This window comes from Alosa sapidissima, chromosome 5, assembly GCF_018492685.1.
Source record: "Alosa sapidissima isolate fAloSap1 chromosome 5, fAloSap1.pri, whole genome shotgun sequence".
Taxonomy (NCBI): Eukaryota; Metazoa; Chordata; class Actinopteri; order Clupeiformes; family Clupeidae; genus Alosa; species Alosa sapidissima.
This window is the reverse complement of record NC_055961.1, coordinates 6,687,270-6,709,328: the sequence shown is the minus strand read 5'-3', so window position 1 is coordinate 6,709,328 and position 22,059 is coordinate 6,687,270. Positions and strand designations below refer to the sequence as shown.

Here is a 22,059-nt window from a genome sequence, read left to right as displayed (position 1 = left end):
ATGTTCGGGAAACAGTCGTAAAAACCAAACGAACGATCGTAAGATGAATCGTAGAAAACCCTCTTAAGAGCGTGTCTCTGTCGTTATCGGGAAACTGGGCCCAGTTCTGTGAATGACAACCATTAAGTTTTTTGTTCCATGAACCAGTTTGAACAGTTTAACCAGTTCAATCAGTTCCTTAATTCACTGTCTATATATTGTGTAAATCCGTACTTACCCTATTCCTTTTTGGTGGAGATTCTCTCTAAATGTATCCATTGTAAAAGGCGTATCCATATATTGCAATTTCACCTCTTGTTTACCAGTATTCCATCTCTTCACCTCAATCTCCAGCTTTGAATCTGTTGATTTATATATCAATCGTTATGACTCCAAAAGTTTGTGAAGCCCCAATATATTACTGGATGACACATTATAGTTATCATGGGTAATTAGTTTACATCGTTTTTACAAGTGCCGTCACGGTTTCTGCATTGTCATCACACCATGTGGTTTAGTGTGGGGTTTTGCTCTTTGAATGGCAGGTTTCTGGCAGCTATGGTGCTACACTCTGGGGGCATGTTCATGAGCCCCCATGTTCATGCCCCCAGACTGCAGCGCTGTAGCTGCCTGGTTGCTTTAGCTGTTGGCTGCAGCAGTTCAAGCTCCGAAAAACAGACTTTTTTCCTTTTCTTACCCGTACTGACAGTACTCGGTGACTTCAAGAAACAGAATGTAGAAATTTGTACCTCCGAACACTTTGTCATCCCATTCAGAGAAATGGTCCAGTTTTTCCTTTAAATATGTGCGGATGTCCTCAGTACCCCACGTCCATTCTTTAGGGTCTCCTACTATAGCTTTGCTGGCTGTTGGTAAATAATGAAATTAATTAGTGGAACTGTGCTGTTGCCAAGTAGGGTAGCAGCTTTCCTACTTGGCAACCCGACTAACTCTGTCTATGTGTTGTGACTTGTGGGAGTATTTAATCGTTGCTGTAGGCTATGGGACGTATGTGTTGGTACCAGAATCTTTTCTTTTTCACATCTGTACTGCTTCCACTGAAGACGTAGCACATTGCTCCCCTCATATTTCCATATCTGTTATTTACACAACTAAAGACAAATATCACAAATAGGCTATGATAAAGAAAATAAAGAGTTAAATAGGTTACATAATTTATTAATTTATTTTCTACTTATTCAACACAACAGCACAAATTACAGATGCATTACATTGTGATTACATACTGTGGTGTGTGGCATATTCAGGCATTCTAGATTAAATCCAGTGGTTCCCATAGCTTTTCTGCTTGGACAATTTTCAGCTTGGACCCCTAATAATAGGCAGAAAAACTGTTGGTGGTTGCCTACAAGGCTTCACCCCTTGGCCCCAATGACTGATGGCCTACAATATTGGCCAAAGGTATTACAATATAGGAAATTGAACTGCTCTGGGCCTATAGATTGCCGTCTGCTAGTGTGTCTACATTGGCTCTATGTACGACCTCCCAACACATCCCCATTCGTGTTCAGGGTCAGGCTTTTTTTTTTCACTTTAAGCCCTGGGTCAAGCCCTAACAACATTCTACAGCCCGCCATTTGCCGGCATATAATTAATATCAACTCTCTCTTTCTCTAGCAAGCTAGTCATTTTAAGAGGAGATTGTCTCCAGGTGTAGCAACCTTTACAACCAGGCTAATTTTACAACCAATGACCCATACATAGCTTACAGCTTGCATCTTCCCCTCATTGACTGAGGTTCTGTGGAGGTGGAAAAACATTATGTGGCTTCTACAAATTTATCAAATGAATTGGGTGATTAGATAAAATGTCACATAATACATGAAGTGAACTTTACTTCACAATTATACATAAAAACCACTTCATGTCAACTTCGTCAAATTATGTTGTAACCCAGAATAAATCAGCAATAACCCCAGGTACCCCCTTTCACTAATTCCTAACGGTGGATGCAACTGTAGGACACATGGTCTCGTAAGTTTCCAATTTCGCCGTCGCAATTGATGTGTGTCAACACTGTCTTCCAAATATGACACTGTTTAGAATTTTGGAATAAATGTTGAATGTTAAATACATTTTTGTTCAGGTTATAGAGACAGCTTGCTACTGAATAAAAAACTAAATGGTTCCAATGTACAAGGCATGGTTAAGATAGAAAAAACATATACTTTTGTCAACTCAGTCGGGTTTTACATCTGACGGTGTCAATGTTTAAGCTGACAGAGTTAAAAAGTGCTCTCAAAAACTCTATGTAATGTATAACAACCACAAACCGTAATTATAAGCTAATGAAGTTAGAAGAGGCCATTGGAAAACTGTCAGTCAATTAAATCAAATATCTATCAGGTGTATAAATAAGCTTAAAGGAGAAATCAGGCCATTTTTAACCTCAAAATCGTTCTCCTTAGGGTCACCCCGTGTTGGGGGAAGAAAAAAACCTGACAAAAATCGATTCGACCAATTGATGTCTTGTTCCGTCTGTATGGCTACTGAGCGCTTATCAGAGGGTCGGCTCAAGGTCGGCAGAAAAAATGCTGGGTGGTGCAGAGAGAGACGATAGCTTGCAGTTAAGATTTTGGCCCCAATCCAACTGAATTCTGTGCTACTTGGTCTGAAATATTCTATGGGAATCCAGAAAAGGTTAAAATTGTCAATAAAGTTCAATCCACCTGAAAAGCATGTTTTGCGAGCAAGGTGTTTGAACTGAATAGTCTTGTAAAAAAAAAAGCTTCCCTGCGCTGGGAGCAGACCATTCATGCAAATTTGTATTCCAAGCTCATATAGGACAGAAAAAAGTTCCTTGAAATCTTTTATCAGCTGTTTGTCAACACCTTAAAGGAATTATCCGGAGTAAAATGCACTTTTTCCAGGTTAGTCTGGAAGTGACCCGGGCATATCATTTTGCCGCTACAAAACGCTATTTTTATACCTCTTCTACAGTTCCAAACAACATTACACTTACGTGGTAGTGAGTAGAGGGTCCCTAAAGCCAAACCGAAGTATCCCGAGGTCTTTATGTGGTCGGATAGAGAGTCCAGAATGAATTTCATCAAGCCAGTACCTTTCCGGAAATGTTGCTGCTGCAGCTGCCATCGTTAGGGGAAAGTCCGTAGGAGTCGATTGTCACGTCACGTCACGTGACATTTCAAAATTCCAACCTGTTAGTAAGCTAGGGTTTGCTGTTGCATACAACTTCATTTCCATTTCGAAAGAAATACTGGACTATGTTTTAAAAAAAAAAAAAAGGGCGACAAAATTGTGAATTTCCAGAGCGTGTTATTCCACACTCGGCAATCGACTCCTACGGATTTTCCCCTAACGATGGCAGCTGCAGCAGCAACATTTCCGGAAAGGTACCTTCCAGGCTAACGAGTTTTGACTAAAAACGGTAAAATCAAACTTTCTCAAAACACATCCGAATTACATGATTTTGATGTCAACTCAACGTATGTACTCCCAATCATCCGTAAATTGATCTGAAGTGCATTTTACTCCGGATAATTCCTTTAAGATGAAGGTTTTTGTACTTGTATTTGATTGAGTAAATAGTAGTAGATCTGAGTAGATCTGATTCACCTTATACCGCCACGCCCATTTTAGAAATGTATTTTCTTCTGCCTTGTGCTCAGTCTTCCAGTTGTCTAGTTCTGGCTAGTTAGTCATAACATGGCAGAAGAAGATGGAGAGGCTAACTTGGGAGGAAACGAAAAATGCCATCAGGAGGTCAGATGGCAAAATTATACTTTGCCACCCAAGGCTATTCACCTGCTGCTTTGCAAAAGCTAATGGGGATCTAAATAAAAACAAACCTCTACAAATTGGGTAATAATAATAACAATAATACATTTTATTTATAATGCACTTTTCAGCATAGATCTCAAAGTGGTACAGGTTAAAAACAAAAAAGATGATCAGTTTAAGGAAAAAGAAAAAGAAAAGGTTTTAAAAAACATCTAAGGGGACCAAAAGCATTGCTAAAAAGAAATGTCTTAAGACCTTTTTTAACAGTTAGTGGATTGTGGTGCCCTCAAGGTGTCAGGGAGGGCATTCCACAGACGTGGGGCAGCAGCACAGAAGGCCCTATCTCCCATGGTCCTGAGCAGTGTTTGGAATAACGCCGTTTAAAAGAACGGCGTTCGGTAACAATGTTATTTTTTTAGTAACGGGGTAATCTAACTAATGAAAATGCACTGTACTGTTCTTCCTAGGCTTCTTATTCTTATGCTTATTAGAGTGCATGAAAATGCACTCTACTGTTATCCGATTTCTTATTATTATTTTTCTTCTACGTATTTGTGCGTTTAATTCAGATTCAACCGTTTGAAGTAGAAACTTCGTTCAAACTGTGTTGCGTAGGCAGGGGCGTAGCACCAAATTCTGGGCCCTATGCACAAGTGGTGGCCATGCCCCCCCCCCACCAACCAACCACCGGCTGTAAGCATGAGGTTCACAACTAACTACTATCTAATTACACATTGAATTAATCTAACAACTCTTATATGTACTGTATAACAGAAAATAATCTTATTAGTCTTGGGAAAGAAGGCTGTTAACACTTGTTTTCCCTCATTTCTTTTTTTCTCCATTTCTTGCCTCTTTTCTTTTCTGGGAACCGGATTTAGCTTTCTTAGACTTAGACATCTTCACACCGTGACCGTCTGCATTGCCGCTTCGGCAGAATGAACGTTACTTCAAAAATGCGCCTAGCTGGGGAAGGCGGACTGAACCATTTCATGCAAGGGAGAGGGTACCTGCCCTCAAACAATGTTGGCTTGGACACAATTTAATACATCAATCAACTGATGCATTTACCCAAAATATTTGCATCTATATTAGTTAATAACATTTATTAAGATGTTTAAATTAAGGAAATTATTTATTATTAAGGAAAATAAAATTCAACTCCTTAGGGGCCCTCCCCCCACTTGGGGCCCGGGTAATTTATTCCCACTTGTCCCCCTACTACGACGCCCTTGTGCGTAGGTCTTACTTAGGTGACTTCAGCTATGTATTTTTCAACTTTGTAACATTTATACTTTTTGAACTATTAATTAAAAACTACTAAAAATTTCCCCATAGACTTAACATTGGCGATTATGACATCACAGTAGGGCACTTAGAATCCTATGCCAAGTGTTCCGGCCACTTTCAGCAACTGTCTGTCTCAGGCTTTAAGCATACAATCTGGCTCTATTAAGACTACAGATCCTATTTAACTGCTTCCTCTGCCCACAACTGTTTCAAAATAAAAGTCTCCACTACAATAATTCCCTATTAAATAATTTAAATAATTAAATAAGAATTTAAACTATCTAACTATTTAACTTTTCATCTATTCCAACTGTCAGTTATCATCAACTATGCCTCTAGCCTACTATATTAAACCACCACCTACCTAGCAACCAATTTAGCAACCATTGAAATTAAGCATCTATGTCAGTTTCCATAGCAACCAACATGATTATACTAGCAAACCACTGTAGTAACTCCTTTATTTCTGATAGTAGCTACCATGGACACCCTAGCAACAACCTAGAAACGACTTCAAGTACCCTAGCAACAGCCTAGCAACCACATTCACAGTTAAAACCTAGCAACCAACATTAACTTAGCAACCAGAATAGCAACCACCATAACTACTCTAGCAACAGTCAGTTGTCATCAACTTTGACTCCCGTCAACTGTTTCCTCTGCCCACAACTGTTTCAAAGTAAAACTCCTCACTACAATAATTCCATTTTAAATAATTTAACCATTTTAACTATCCAACTATTTAACTGTTCAGCCTTTCAAACTGTCAGTTGTCATCAACTATGACTCCTGCCAACTGTTTCCTCTGCCCACAACTTCAACTTCAAAATAAGTCCTCAATACAATAATTTGCTATAAAATAATTTAACTATTTAAACTATTTAACTGTTCGGCCATTCCAACTGTAAGCTGTCATCAATTATGGCTCCCCGCCAGCTTTTTTCACTATCTGACCTCCATCTTTTTACTTAGATTATATTTTAGACAATATTCAACAATATTTCATTCAGCAGCCATTTTTGCATTTTCATGCACTCGTAATTCCCTGGAATTACATTTTCTATTTACAGTGCATGAAAATGCACTGTACTGTTCTTCCTAGACTTCTTCTTATTACAGTGCATGAAAATGCACTGTACTGTTCTTCCTAGGCTTCTTAGGCTTCTTCTTATTCTTCTGTTTCTTCTTCTAACGCGTTTAATGCAGCTTCAACCGTTAAACGTAGAAACTTCATTCAAACTTTGTTACGTAGGTCTTACTTAGGACATTTGGGCTATGTATTTTTCAACTTTGTAACTTTTATACTTTTTAAACTATTAATTAAAAACTATCAGAATTTCCCCATTGACTTAACATTATGATTATGACATCACAATACGGCCGTTAAGCAATTAGAATCCTATGGCAGGTGTTCAGGCCACCTGGCCCAACTGCCATTCTCAGGCTTTAAGCATACAAACTGGCCCTATTAAGACTACACACCCTATCCAACTGCTTCCTCTGCCAAAAACTGTTTCAAAATAAAAGTCCTCACTACAATATTTCACTGTTAAACAATTTAACCCTTTAAACTACTGAACTTTTTAACTGTTCAGCCATTGTAACTGTTACTTATCATCAACTATGACTCCTACCCACTGTAGCTAGTTAGCTAAGTAACATGGTTAGCATGTTAGCATGCTAGTTAGCATTTTTAACAAAACTGCTAAAAATGATTAGCTAAGTTAGCTAAGTAACGTGGTTAACATAGTTAGCATGCTAGCATGTTAACATGCTATTTAGCATTTTTAGCAAAACTGCTAAAAATAATTAGCTAAGTAATATGGTTAGCATAGTTAGCATGCTAGTTAGCATTTTGGCAAAACTGCTTAAAATGATTAGCTAAGTCAGCTAAGTAACATGGTTAGCATGTTAGCATACTTAGCATAGTTAGCATGTTAGTTAGCATAGTTAACATAACTGCTAAAAAAAATTAACTAAGTTAGCTAAGTAACATGGTTAGCATAGTTAGCATGCTAGTTAGCATAGTTAGCATAGCTGCTAAAAATGATTAGCTAAGTTAGCTAAGTCACATGGTTAGCATACTTAGCATTTTAACATTGTTAGCATGCTAGTTAGCATAGTAACTTGGTTAACATTATTATCTTTGTTAACATAGTTAGCATAACTGCTAGCAAACATTAGAGCCATTCCAAGTGTCAGTTATCGTCAACTATCTACCTACATAATTTAACAATTTAAACTATCCACTTATTTAACTGTTCAGTCATTCCAACTATATTAAACCTCATCTACCTAGCAACCAATATAGTTTGTTTTTACTCTGTATGATATTTTACATCATATTTTTGCATTTTCATGCACTGTATTTCCTTCAGGAAATGCTTTTCTAGTTCTTATTATTTTTCTTCTTCTAACGCAGTTAATGCAGCTTCAACCGTTTAACGTAGAAACTTCATTCAAACATTGACGCGTAGGTCTTACTTAGGACATGTGGGCTTTGTATTTTTCAGCTTTGTAACTTAATTTAGTATTTAAGCATACAAACTGGCCCTATTTAAGACTACACATCCTGTTCAACTGCTTCCTCTGCCAAAAACTGTTTCAAAATAAGTCCTCACTACAATATTTCACTGTTAAACAATTTAACCCTTTAAACTACTGAACTTTTTAACTGTTCAGCCATTGTAACTGTTTCTTGTCATCAACTATGACTCTTACCCACTGTAGCTAGTTAGCATGGTTAACATGTTAGCATCATTAATATTGTTAGCATTTTTAACAAAACTGCTAAAAATGATTAGCTAAGTAACATGGTTAGCATAGTTAGCATAACTACTAAAATGATTAGCTAAGTTAGCTAAGTCACATGGTTAGCATAGTTAGCATGCTAGTTAGCATAGTTAGCATAACTACTAAAAATGATTAGCTAGGTTAACTAAGTCACATGGTTAGCATAGTTAACATTTTAACATTGTTAGCATGCTAGTTAGCATAAATGCTAAACAATGATTAGCTAAGTTAGCTAAGTAACATGGTTAGCATAGTTAGCATAACTACTAAAATGATTAGCTAAGTTAGCTAAGTCACATGGTTAGCATAGTTAGCATGCTAGTTAGCATAGTTAGCATAACTACTAAAAATGATTAGCTAGGTTAACTAAGTCACATGGTTAGCATAGTTAACATTTTAACATTGTTAGCATGCTAGTTAGCATAACTACTAAAAATGATTAGCTAAGTCACATGGTTAGCATAGTTAGCATTGTTAACATAGTTAGCATTAACATTGTTAACATTTAAAAAATGCTAGAAAACATTAGCTAAATTAACTAAGTTAAGTAACTTTGTTAGCATTATTATCTTTGTTAACATAGTTAGCATAACTGTTAGCAAACATTAGAGACATTCTAACTGTCAGTTATCGTCAACTATCTACCTAAATAATTTAACCATTTAAACTATCCACCTATTTAACTGTTCAGTCATTCCAACTATATTAAACCTAATCTATCTAGCAACCAATATAGTTTGTTTTTACTCTTTATGATATTTTATATAATATTTTTGCATTTTCATGCACTGTATTTCCTTCAGGAAATGCTTTTCTAGTTACTTTTCCCGTAGTTACAACGGCATTATCATTACTGGACGTTAAATGCGGTGCGTTACTTACTATGCATTGATTGAATAAACTGTGTAATCCGAACGCACCCCTGGCTCACAGCTAGTGAGGAGATGGGTTAACGACGTAAGCGATTATGATTGGCTAAGGCAGAGTCATGATTCATGAATAGCCAATCAGAGCCAGTGTTTTTACACACTTGCCAGCACACGCGCCACTCACACACGCAACAGCTAAAATAGAGATTCAACGAAACAGCAGAGGTCAGGAGCAATCCGATGAAAAGTTGGCATTTTCAAGGTGGAGATATAAGCACTACTTCAAATTCATTGTGGTCAAAGGCAAGAACGTGCATGTAATGTGTACGGAGCGAAGACTTTGTCGACATCCGTTGTAAGCAATTCTAATTTAATGAAGCATCTCACACACGCATCTAAAGCTAGTGGCCAAAAACACAGATACCTCCACCACAGATGATGGCTCACCATCCACTAGCAAATAAGGACTCGGAGCAAAGTCTTCCAAGCAGCAAAAGCTAGATCTTTCTGTCACACAACAAAAACCTATGACACAGGCTGAAGTCAACCGTAGGTCTGTCGATGTGCAATATCTTGAATTTCCCCTTGGGGATCAATAAAGTATCTCTATCTATCTATCTAACTATCTATCTATCTAATTAATATCGAAAGTTATGTAGCCTAACACCTCTCTGTTCTACTCATTTCAACTGGCTGCTCAAAACTGCTAAAAAAATCCAAATTCTTTCACATATTCTTTGACATATAGCAACTTTCTTTTAACAGTAACGCAAATAGTTACTTTCCCTGGTAACGAGTTACTCTTATCATAGAGTAATTCAGCTACTAACTACTTTTTGGAACAAGTAGTGAGTAACTATAACTAATTACTTTTTTAAAGTAACGTTCCCAACACTGGTCCTGAGTCTGGTTCTGGGTATGTGGAGGAGGTTTGAGTGAGTTGAGCGGAGGGAGCGTGTTGTGTTTTGTGGGTTGATCATTTCTTTGGGGGAGGGGGCATGTCCATGGATGCATTGGTGAGTAGTTGGAAGCCAGTGGAGTGAGTGGAGAATGGAGGTAATGTGCTCATGTTTCCGCACTCTCATCAGGATCCTAGCTGCAGAGTTTCGGATGTACTGAAGCCTCTGCAGACTCTTGCTAGGGATCCCAATGAGAAGTGTGTTACAGTAGTCCAGTTTGGAGGAGACAAAGGCATGAACCAGGGTAGACGATATGCAGCGGTGGCCTCCCGTATCATATGGAGATATGTTTTAGAGACAGACTGGCCATTCTCAGCACAGTACGTCTAAACATAATTAACAAAACATTAAGTCACCAAATTCCTAAATAAACGTTTGTAACTTTAGGATGACCGATTCCCATTGTCATATAATGTGCCCATGTAAATGTGGCCATACTGTATACCTTTAAGGGCATTCTGCTACAGCCCTACGCACGTTGCATCCCTAACGTAAGACCCATGTTGATTTGGAGAGTTAAGTTTAACACTTGCCTGTATGTTACCTGCACGTTTGCTTAACAATACAAAGTATTCATTGAAGTCTAAGACTTGTGTGGACATCTTAATTCTTTACACCCATAACATATGATTAACCTGACTCTCGCCAGATGAATTTCGTTCCGCCTAGCTCTACTCACATCCATCTGGGATCGGTTCTGTTGAGTGATTGTTCTGAGAGTGATTTCAGTACGAGATTGGCTCTATCATACAATCAGGACGCAGGGCGGGAGTTTCATAGATGTGACGTAGCGTAGAAGTGACTCTGAGACTCTTCTCAGCATCACAGGTTGGCTTCGATGTGAGTGGTTGAAGTAGCACGTCAATAGATGACGGACAAGTGGCTTATACAATCTTATGCAAGGATTTTTTAATAAGGCCCAGCCTTCTGAAGCACCACTCCAATGGATCGATACCAGATGGATGAGTGGAGCTAGGCGGAACGAAATTCATCTGGCGAGAGTCAGGTTAACATGATGCCAGTCAAATTGATAGGACTCTGCTATCTTAATGTATCACAATGAATGAACTGCTCAACGGGAAGTTTGAACACAAGGATGGTGCCCCACATGTTTGTTTACACGTAACAATTTTGAATTAAGTAGGATTTTAAAAAATATTGAAGACTTAAAAATTGGTTTTGTCCCTTATCTCAAGAATCAGTAAATGAATAATTAATGAAAAAACACAGATGCGACTCCAGAAAAACGTTTGTCAGACTTGAGAAATGTCTTTATGCTGCTTATGTATAAATGAGGATGTATGTTTCAGGAAGTCTATGCTGTCCTGGCTAAATGATGCTGAAGGGGCAATGAATAGTGAGGGACATCAGTGTAGGTGAAGTGCATGGCCACGCTTCCCAAAAGGGAGGGCAGTGTGATGGAGTGCCGTCACTACAGTTGAGTATGCGCTCTGACTGCCATACCAATGAGCCTGGCTCTTTGGCGTTGCAGTTGAGCTGCATGTTTAGAGACCCGTCTTCGAGGCCGGGTTGGATCACTGCTTTCTCCCTTCGCTACACAATTCTTTAAAAAGTGCTGTGTTATCATGACTTACCGCAGTATAGTAGTTCAGATGCTAGTTCAGACTTCAGTGTAGCTCTGCAACAAATCACATCAACTAACATTTAGTCAGTGAATCAGTCACAGTGAAACTCAAAGAGAAAGTGAAATTAAATCTGTGAATATCTATTCTAAGACAGGGAAAGTAGCCTTGTGTAGCCTAAATGCCAGCCCGAATTTACCCCACCCATAACATTTGAGGATATGCCTTAATTGCCATTTCTACATGTCTTTTAAAGGGCGCTGGGTGTCAGAATCTAAACATCTCACTACAGTAGCAGCGATTTTGGGTGATGTAGATGACTGCTCCACTGTTAGCCTGATTGGCCCAAACCGAACTTAACTGGGATGTGTTTGGCTGAATATCCAGCTCTCAATTATTGTGGGCAGGGTATATCCGGGCTTGCTTCCAGGGGATATTCCAGAAAGGAGGTTTAACAAACACTGAGAAAAAGTCTAGGTTGTCTGAACCTGTGATGACTGAACCCGAGCAGTCAGTTCCAAAACACCGGTTACAAATTAGTTCAATGAACTCCGTATTGGTTAACCTACAGTTGTGTGTGTTCATGGTGAACTTATAAAGAATCATCTATATTGAGAGTCTAAACCATAGATATTAGAAAGCTAGATACCGCTTTGGGCTCCAGAACATACTGTACGTATATAGCACCGCCATCATGTGGGGGGGCAACAATCACTGGAGGCCAATGCAGAACCATGTGTCTCTGATTGGAAATCAGACAGGTGTCTCTGATTGGAAATCTCTGATTGCCGGCAAGTGTAACATATAGACAGTAAGGTGTTTGCTCCTAGCAATATGGCGGCAGTGTTCACGTATGCCACCTAATAGAACTCGACAGACAATGCGGTATGTAGCTCTCTATGGTTGATGGTTGATCTATGTATGGTACAGTGGGCATTACTTAAAATTGGCCAGCTTCCCTCGAGATTCGCACGTGACCTCACGCGGGATCATGCGACTTTAATTTGTATTTCTCCAGTGACGCTGCAACGACGCTGCAACAAGCCAAACAACCGATAGATGACTCAAGTGAGCAGGGTGTCTCGTAAAAAGAAATGGAGCCTGGAAAACCCTACACAGACTTCACTACAGACTTTAGCAGACTGGTTTAGAAATAATTTAATAGCCAGAAATATGCCTGCCCTGTCCTAATAAAGAAATATTTGGTTAACTGCGAGTGAATCCCGTTTGCAGCCGTAGAAGAAACGCAGGAGAAATTAAACATTCTGGTTTTCTCCGAGTGCAACGATGATAGACAGACATCATTTGGACAAAATATAGAGCATATTAACCTCCGTTGCTCAGCCAAATGCCTTCCTGTTATGTCCTGTTATCACGGAGTTACAGGCGATAAACGATTTTTGATGGTCACAAGTTTACTTCATTAGCGGTTTATTTTTTTGATTATTAAAGAGTGTTTTTCATTTAAAGGTTTGACTTTGTGCTTATTCAGTAGAGCAGGGGTCTCAAACACCCTAGTAGAAATAGTAGAAATAGGGCTCTAAACTACAAAGTCACCAGCAATATGATGCAAACTTCTGGGTACTCAGATTACCCGCGATAGGAACTGATTTGACCAGAATACTTTATTGTAGGCCTTGTGGTTTAGAAACCATATACATCTTAGGTGTTGGTATACATCGTAGGTGTTTTCCTGTTAATTTGTTATGTGGGTAATATGAAAAAAGGAAAGTAAACCTGCTCAAATATGTTCATCCAGTATTTACTGAAAGGTGCATAATTTGAGGTGCTTGCCATCCAGTGGCAAATTAGATGGGTAAATTTACCCCCTTCATAAACTTTTGTTTTACTCAAAGATTTTTACATTTACAGTAGGACTTTATCTCTGACCACTTTCAAGCCATGGCCTTTTGAAATTTTGATATAAAAATCCAATGGTGTTGCTTTCTTAACCCTGACGCCTATAGTTTGCCAAGTTTAAAAAAGTTATGAGAGGAAAATATTTTTATTTGGTGTGAAACACACACATACCTGTTTTTATGCTTTTCATTTGTTTTATAATTTGTATTAATATTTATTTTATTATTTTATTTATAAGCTAAGGTTGCTAGCACACATTTACAGAAATAGCCGGCCCTCAAATCAGATGACGTTGGCAGAATTGGCCCCCAGCTCATTTGAGTTTGAGACCCCTGCAGTAGAGCATTTAGTGCTCTTCCCAATCCCAGACGTTCACATTGCATGTTTGTTTGTAATGGATGCAACCGCGAGATAGGCTACGCGTTTGACGGCAATGAGTTGTTAACAGACATGAACCAAGACATATAGTCCAGCAGCAATCTAGGGACTGTTCGTTATTTATTGAAGGGGCCACCGTAGGAATTTTGAGTGCTTCAGTCAAAAGTTGCATGACCCTCCCTTGCCTGCTAGAAATTGTTCAATGACCCTCCGACAGAATTGGGGAGCTCCTCGACCAGCGGCCAAAATGCACTCGCTTCCCTAGTTACTGCAACTCTCCACCACAGTTTCCATCGGGACGGCACAGCCCACACAAGCACCTGCAAAACTGCGACTTGCCCATATTATCTCCCTCTTTGGTAAGCCGTACCCTGACGATGTCAATGGCAATCAATCACGAGCAGTAGTTATCGAAAATATTCATGCTGAAGACACGACCAGCCTAATCGGCGGCGGCTAGAAGCTAAGTAACTGGGGTGGCTCACAGGTGGGACTAAAAAGTTAGCCCAGCTAGCTATCATGATGCTTCATATTCTGATCTTCTGACTAAGTTTGCCCGGTACCCTACTTATCTGAACTAACGACATGATCACTATCACTAGATATAAAGAACATGTTGACTTTCATTCGGTGCTGTTCACTGACAGTAACAAAAAAAGTGTCGTAATGTTATAAGCATAATACATTGAACTGAATAGGTGCATTATAGCCTCATAACGAGGCCTCTCAAATTCAGAAAATTGCATTAAACTAAAATCGGAAGACATTGTTATCTTTGTTAGACCATAGGGTCGTTGTCATATAAATGCTGTAACGAAATTCGAAGTGTAAATATACAAACTTTATGTTGAAAGTGTAACCGCGACCGTTTCCCATAGGAATGAATGTAAAACATATACCCTCCAAAACGAGACCTCCCGAAATTCAGAAAAAATACTAAATTGATATCAGGCACCGTTATTACCATCGGTAGATCATAGGGTAGCTGTGATATAAATGCTGTGACGAAATTCGAAGTGTAAATATACAAACTTTATGTTGAAAGTGTAACCGCGATGTCCATTGAAATGCATTGAAATGAATGAAGCGCAGATCAAGTAGTCCCCAAAGTGACGTCATCACCGAATTGCGTACAAAAAACCCGCTAATGCTAAAAACAACAAAAACTGGCATTTAACACCATTTGGAGACATTTTTAAAATGATATACATATATTGAGTGCTTTATGTACCCATTAATCAACAGTGGTGTTTAACCTGCAACACAGGCTTTAAAAAAGACATGACCCTCCCCTGCCAATTGTTGCTGTCTTCTGCCCGCGCTGCTTTGCGCCACAGCCACACACTGTGACGTTCTTAAATCAATCTTTCCCGTGAGCACAAATAATCATATGTGATTAATAATATGAGAAATAATCCCTGTGCACGGGGACCGAAACAATGCATGCCAACTTTTTCCGTGTTTCTCACATATTTTAACTTCCCCCCGCTGTCTTGCCGTTTTAATGTTTACCCGTAGAATATCCCATATTTTTATACTCTCATAACAGCCCTGCCATCGGGCCTGTCTCTGTGTTGCCCTGTTGCTACCCATTGCCCTTCCAACGAAACAGATGTCTTCAAATCATCGTTTTCCTTGCTTGAAGGCGAACTTAGAGTGATGTTAACCTATTTAAGTTTAACGGCGTAATTGTGGTGAGGGCACGATTCATTGGCGCTTGCATGTTCGGCCTTATGTCTATGTGCGCACCTGAGGCTACTCAGCTACTAGAGAAAGAATTTCCCCTGTTTGTATGTTTACTCCAAGTTGGCCTATAACTTACCAACTCTGCACTACCCTAACTGGCTATTTATATTTTTCTGTGAAATAAGCAAATGTATTTGTTCAACTTTATGAAGCAGAATTACGCACTAGGCTACTTGGAACATAACACATTTGACAAAGGACAGCTGTATGTTATAGTGACAAAATATTAACTTTCAGTGTTTTACGAAGCGTGAGAGAAGCGGGTTCTGTGTTTCATTCATGTCAATGACTGACGCGAGAGAAGCGGGGTCTGTGTTGTGTTGCGTTGCGTTAATTTATTTTCAATTGGGCATGCCGTGCCGTGTCGTCCACAGCTCAGTTCTGACAAAGCCGAAATTAGGCTACTCCTTTTGAAACAATGAGTGCGCGCGTTTGTATGGTTATATTGCTTGACAGGGGGGGGGATCCCAAGCAGCTTTCAGCCATAAGGCTACTTTGAGAACATTTCCTAATTCACCCGACACTAATATTCAAAATGTTGAAAACTATTTCGGCATAGCCTATAAGCAGTTTAATTAAATGTAATGTTAGATGTAAACAAACGGCCTTGGTGAGGCTTGGCCTCACAGATGCGCCCGTGCCTTAGATGGCAAGACAAATCTTCACGATAAAGGCCTATTAACTGACCGATTCACGTTGACTGGGGGGCAGGGGGGCCATCAGACATTTGTGCCCAGTTAATCCGGCCCTGACCCCAACAAATCATACCTTCCCACCAGCTGTGACAGTTTAAAAGAAGTCGAGGACTCCTAACTCACAGACCTATTCACAAACTGGTTTTGTGGCATTTCGCCTGTTTTGAAATCCTATGCGGCTACAGGAGCTTCCAATCGTGAGGAAGCAATTTTGCATTGTAGGCATAACTAACATGCAATAACGCCACCAACAACAACCAAAACTAGGCTACTCATTGTCAACATGTAAATTAAATGTAACATTATTGTGAATCAAATTAAAATGTTCCCTTTTGCAAACGTAGGCATAGGCATAGTAACAGATTAATTTAATAAGATACTACATCAATCCGTATGTTTCATTAGGCTACTAGGCTATTTGTTTTGCCTTACTCTTGATTCATTTAGGCTAGGCCTTTTTATTCAGTTATTCATCATCTTCCGCCCTTGTGTAGCGCACGCATTCTAAGACCTGTCACCTGCCACTCATCATAAGGGAGGTGTTTGGAATTATTCCCACGTTACAATCATCAGCCAATCAAGGTGGTCACTTCAGTCAAGCTCGTGCATGAGTAATAACGTCATCCATAGCAACGAAGACTCACTCACTCTTAGACTGTTAGTCAAAGATTCTAGAGCGCTCAGCTCCAGAATCTGTTCAGGAGTTGTCATTTTCCCTTACTAAGAGTAGGTCTGAAAGGCTTTGTGAATAACTAATAAGAGAAACTCCTATAGCTAAAATCTTTTATTGCTATTTAGGAGTAGCCTACTCCTAGTGGTAAGATAAAAGGCTTTGTGAATATGGCCCCTGGTGTCTAACCCAATGCATAGCCCATTTACACAAAATAATAGTCGAATATTAGGCTACTGATTATCATTGTTATTTAAGAACATGCAGGGCACCAAAAACATCTTGCTCGTAAAAAATCATCATACCGCACATTGTGGCGGGTCTGTTATTTAACCTACTTGCAAACCACAGGCCTTTATTGTGGGCAAGCCTGCATTCGAGGCAGGCCTTCTGTTGAAGAATTTTATATAAAGCCTGCGCTAACAGTGATCCTCCTGCCCCCGATACCACAGCTGTGGATAGTGTGGAATGTTCAAGTAATAACACAATCCAATGTGTGTCTCAATTGTCCCCCGCTGACCACCTCACACATTTCTCTAGATTTTGCAACCTTACATGACACAATGCCATAAAATGCCAGTTTTTAGGACACAGAATAATGTTTGTAATGATACCAGTTAGGCCTACGTTCAACATTAACATAAGTGTAATGAGCTATTCATTGTCGAAGGTGCATGGTGAAGTGAAATTCTTACTTTGGAAAACAAACATTTGCCGATATCATTGGATAGAGAATAGGCCTACTTGTTTATTTTTATACGTAGCCTACAATGGCCAGTTCAGACAAAGCCGAAATTACTCATTTTGAAACATTTGTATGGTTATATGCTTGACTTAAATCCCAGAGAGTAGGCTAGGCTACCGCACCCCACAGTGATGGGCCTAGCGGTGTGGGGTATAAACAAGCTGAGAATTTAGCGGTGTCACGTCTGCCTGTCACAGACGTGGGGAGCTGAAGCTTGGGATACAGTTACTACAGTAACAGTATTTTATTTTACTTCTTATGGAATATTTTTTTTCCACTTTTATAAGGCTTTGTTTGAATGCTGTTGGAACAAATAGTAGTTGATTATAAAGGCAACTTTCTGTTGCAATATTCTGTGTGTTCTGTACTGCAGGTAACTTGTTAAGCCAGTGGTTCTCAAACTTTTTCTTTCATTCCCCACTTTGATCAAGGAGGCATTGACTGATGATAGTGGAGATAAAGTGTTATCCCGAGGCCTTTGCAAGTCAGCATCTCCGACGGTAGTCTACCCTATTAAAAATATAAGTTTTCGATGTCCCAAACGGAGAGCCATACTTTATTGTTTTAACGATCTCTAAGCTACTCACCAAAATGTAGGCATGGGAACATGATGAAGTATCCAACTGTCGTGTGTTAAATTATTGTGATTACGAGCCAATGGTTTTCAAACAGTATGCGTGACTCGGACATCTATGCAACAGACTCATATCGTCCTTGCATTCGCAAAATGAGGACATACAGACTGCTCAGATAACAGGTGTACCTCCAGTTATGCACGGTTTTAGTCAAGTCATTTAAATGTGCTGGTGAAACAGTTGTGTACTCTATTGTTATTTATCCCTATTCACCCACGCCGTCAATTCTGTGGCGCAGTGCGTTAAGGCCGGCTAATGACAGCCGCGGTTACGCAGCAGTTATCAGTCCCCTGTCCAAGAGTTCGCATCTGGGTTAAGCCCATATTTTGAGAAATGCTGAATAGACCACAACCAATTTCAATTCTTCAACACGGTCACCGTTAGACTAGAGGGGAGAAAGAATGGGAAAAGATCTGGGCACAGTTCTTCCAGAGCTTCGTGCCATTGTTGAGTCGAGAGTGTGAATGAAACGAAGCTTATAGGCCATAGTGTGACATGCGTAAACCAATGGTGTAGAGATGACGCCACAGGGTTTTATTTAAGAGAGCCTACGTTTGTATGTAGGCAATTTATTTTGGGCCTACTAAAATAAATAGTATTGTATTTGTATTGGTTGTTTAGAGTAAAAAAAAAATCGGTCGGTCTTAACGCAAGTTTATCACCGGCAAGTCGGTCGGACTAAAAGGGGAAAAAAATAAATATTTGGGTCGGTTCTAAATTGACAGGGTCGGTCGGGTTACGGCAAACAAAAATATTTTTAAGGATGGCCTGGCAGTGTTTTAAGGATGGCCTGGCATGTGGCGCATTCGTCATCATAGTAAGCTGTTCCTGTATTTCTAAAAAAATGTTTTAGGCTACGTTGCATTGCAGACAAATGGGTCCATAACACTGTGGACGTCAATTCCGATGTAAACAGCAAATAACTCAAGTTGTTATATTGTATTGTTGTATTATATTATATTGTATAGTCGTTATATCAGAACAAGAGGCTTTTGCGCAATAGCCGGAATAATATGCACCCCTTACTTTGGAGTTAGCGAGGTAGAAAATGAGAGAAATAGTGTTTAAAATGTCCATTTAAATTGTAGCCTAATATAATGCACTGTTGTGTATTTTAAATCAGAAATTAGAATGTGAGGAGGTTGATATTAACTTTAAAGATTGCATCTACAATCGAAACTATCTACATGCAAATTGAATGTCCTTATGTCCGGTCTATGAATGTCTGCTTTAGTTGACAGCACGATCACTAGATTTTAATCGGTAAAGTTGAGGAGCTGGTATCTGTTAATGTTAGTGCAAATAGGCGGATTCATGTCCTTTGCAGTTTGCAACGGCGAGGTAGGCTACGTGGCAGGCGCCCCACAGAACGGTTTCATTTTGAGAGGTAGATATCCATGCTCTGGCTCCCCCTCTGCGATCCGTTCGTCCCCCAGTTTCATGCGCCAGTTTCATGAGCTTTTATGACAAAACCGTGACTGTGGTAGTTAACAAACTACGTCCTAATAGAAAACTGTTAGCTTTCCTGTCATCAAATGACAATGGTATCAGTTAGGCCTATAACACAACATCAATTGTGCTGGCGACCCAAAAACAATCTCCTGCGACCCACCCGTGGGTCGCGACCGAGACTTTGGGACTGGTATAGAGAGGCGTTAAATCATGAATTTTAAATAAATTAGCGTTTGCGATTGACAACGTTGTGATAAGTAGGCTATAACACTAACTTTGCAAAGTTAACTTGAATGCATCAATTTTGAACAAAGTTGTGTAGGCTACACCACGCCAGTTGTAGTCTGCATGAACAGTTCTTGCACAAGACACGTTTTGATTTGCGTAGAGGAGTATGGAGCTACATTTGTCTCAATAATATTTGTATATGCGCAGAGGGGGATCCACAAATATTTCTTGATTTGCATGTGTGTTTTGATATCTACAAATAAAAAAAATCATATTTGTAACTCGTATATTGATTTTTACAAATATAGATGTGCATTTGTAAATAAAATGCCATTTGTAAAACCGAAAATTTCATTTGTGAAATGTGATTCTGCATTTGTGGATCACCAGCACATGCATTCTTCGCTTTCCAAAGTTACGTGTTTTTGAGACGTTCTTCACATGAAAGTCACACAAATCCACACAAATAGGCCTACTTTAATTCACCGGCACACAGAAATCACAATCCAGTAGATGGGGACATCCACAAATATTTCTTGACTTGCATTCGTGTTTTGACATCCACAAATAAAAGAAAATCATATTTGTAACTTGTAAATTGTTTTTCACAATTGTAGATGTGTATTTGTAAATGAAATGGCATTTGTAAAACTGAAAATTGCCTTTGTGAAATCTAATTTTGCATTTGTGGATCACCAGCACACACAGTTTTCGTTTTCGCATTTTGGATCAGCATTTGTGGATCACGTATTTTTGAGACAAACTTTGCGCAGAGAAGCCACCCAGATCCACAAGTAGCCTGCTGACACTTTCTAATCCAGTAGATGGCAGTGTTGTTCTATGGGACTCATAACCAAAGATTCTTTGCTCATAACACACAGAGCTAGCGAACCTAGTTCTTAAATCTAACAAGTTATGCCTTTTACAACAAGCTTTTTGATAAGTGGTGTTTAATTTCCATAATCTTTGTTTAGTAAACGCATAAAACCGTCAGTTTGCAAGCGAAATCAAGAATTACGATCTTTGAGTTTGTTTATAGTTACCTAGCAACCGAGGCTTTAAGTGTTAAAACCAAAGATTCTAGAACAGAGTTATGAACATCAGACGCTTGAGTGAAATCTCAACCTTATTAGTGATTGATAGCCTATCTTATGCGCTGTGTTTAAGCAGGCCGTGAACAAAGGGTTAACTTATAGCCTACAGGAACTGACAGTGGTTGCTAGGTAACTATAAACAAACTCAAAGATCGTAATTCTTGATTTCGCTTGCAAACTGACGGTTTTATGCGTTTACTAAACAAAGATTATGGAAATTAAACACCACTTTTCCATCAAAAAGCTTGTTGTAAAAGGCATAACTTGATAGATTTAAGAACTAGGTTCGCTAGCTCTGTGTGTTATGAGCAAAGAATCGTTGGTTATGAGTCCCATAGAACAACACTGCCATCTACTGGATTAGAAAGTGTCAGCAGGCTACTTATGGATCTGGGTAGCTTCTCTGCGCAAAGTTTGTCTCAAAAATACGTGATCCACAAATGCTGATCCACAAATGCGAAAACGGAAACTTTTCAGTTTTACAAATGCCATTTCATTTACAAATACACATCTACAATTTTGAAAAACAATTTACAAGTTACAAATATGATTTTTTTTATTTGTGGATGTCAAAACACGAATGCAAGTCAAGAAATATTTGTGGATGGCGCCATCTACTGGATTGCGATTTCTGTGTGCCGGTGAATTAAAGTAGGCCTATTTACGTGTGGATTTGTGTGACTTTCATGTGAAGAACGTCTCAAAAACACGTAACTTTAGAAAGCAAAGAATGCATGTGCTGGTGATCCACAAATGCAGAATCACATTTCACAAATGAAATTTTCGGTTTTACAAATGGCATTTTATTTACAAATGCACATCTATATTTGTAAAAATCAATATACGAGTTACAAATATGATTTTTTTTTATTTGTAGATATCAAAACACACATGCAAATCAAGAAATATTTGTGGATCCCCCTCTGCGCATATACAAATATTATTGAGACAAATTTAGCTCCATAGAGGAGGTGCGGGCTGAAGCTAACCTGTTTGAGGGAGAGGTGCAAGGAGAGAATGCGTGCTCCATCCTGCGCATATCTCTACAATGAAATGTGTCTAGGCTAATCTATATTTTCAATAAGCAATCACTGCATGCATGGAAACAATAAGTCAACATATTAGAGATATCAAGAGTAACGCAGGAATGGACGTTACAGTTATTCAGTAACTGTAACGAATTACTGAAATTTGAATTGTACTTTGTAACGCGTTACCCCCAACACTGACAATAACGTAGACAGAAAATTAAGATATTTTTTCGTTTTGTGGAGTGGCACCGGTAGGCTATCAAAAGCAGATTTTGATTTTCGTTAACCAC

At 39.1% G+C, this 22,059-nt stretch overlaps 1 protein-coding gene across 1 annotated transcript in view; it reads right to left on the bottom strand.

Annotated features, from left to right (window-relative positions):
* LOC121709021 (deoxynucleoside triphosphate triphosphohydrolase SAMHD1-like) overlaps positions 1–11,286 on the bottom strand; it is a 69,399-nt gene extending 58,113 nt beyond the window's left edge. Inside the window, exons 1-3 of the mRNA XM_042092029.1 lie at positions 11,248–11,286; positions 729–845; positions 218–341 (exon numbers count right to left, since the gene is read on the bottom strand). Coding sequence (XP_041947963.1) covers positions 218–276 — 59 coding nt within the window. The 5' untranslated portion in view covers positions 277–341; positions 729–845; positions 11,248–11,286. The remainder of the gene's footprint in view (positions 1–217; positions 342–728; positions 846–11,247) is intronic.
* Positions 11,287–22,059: the final 10,773 nt, after the last annotated feature.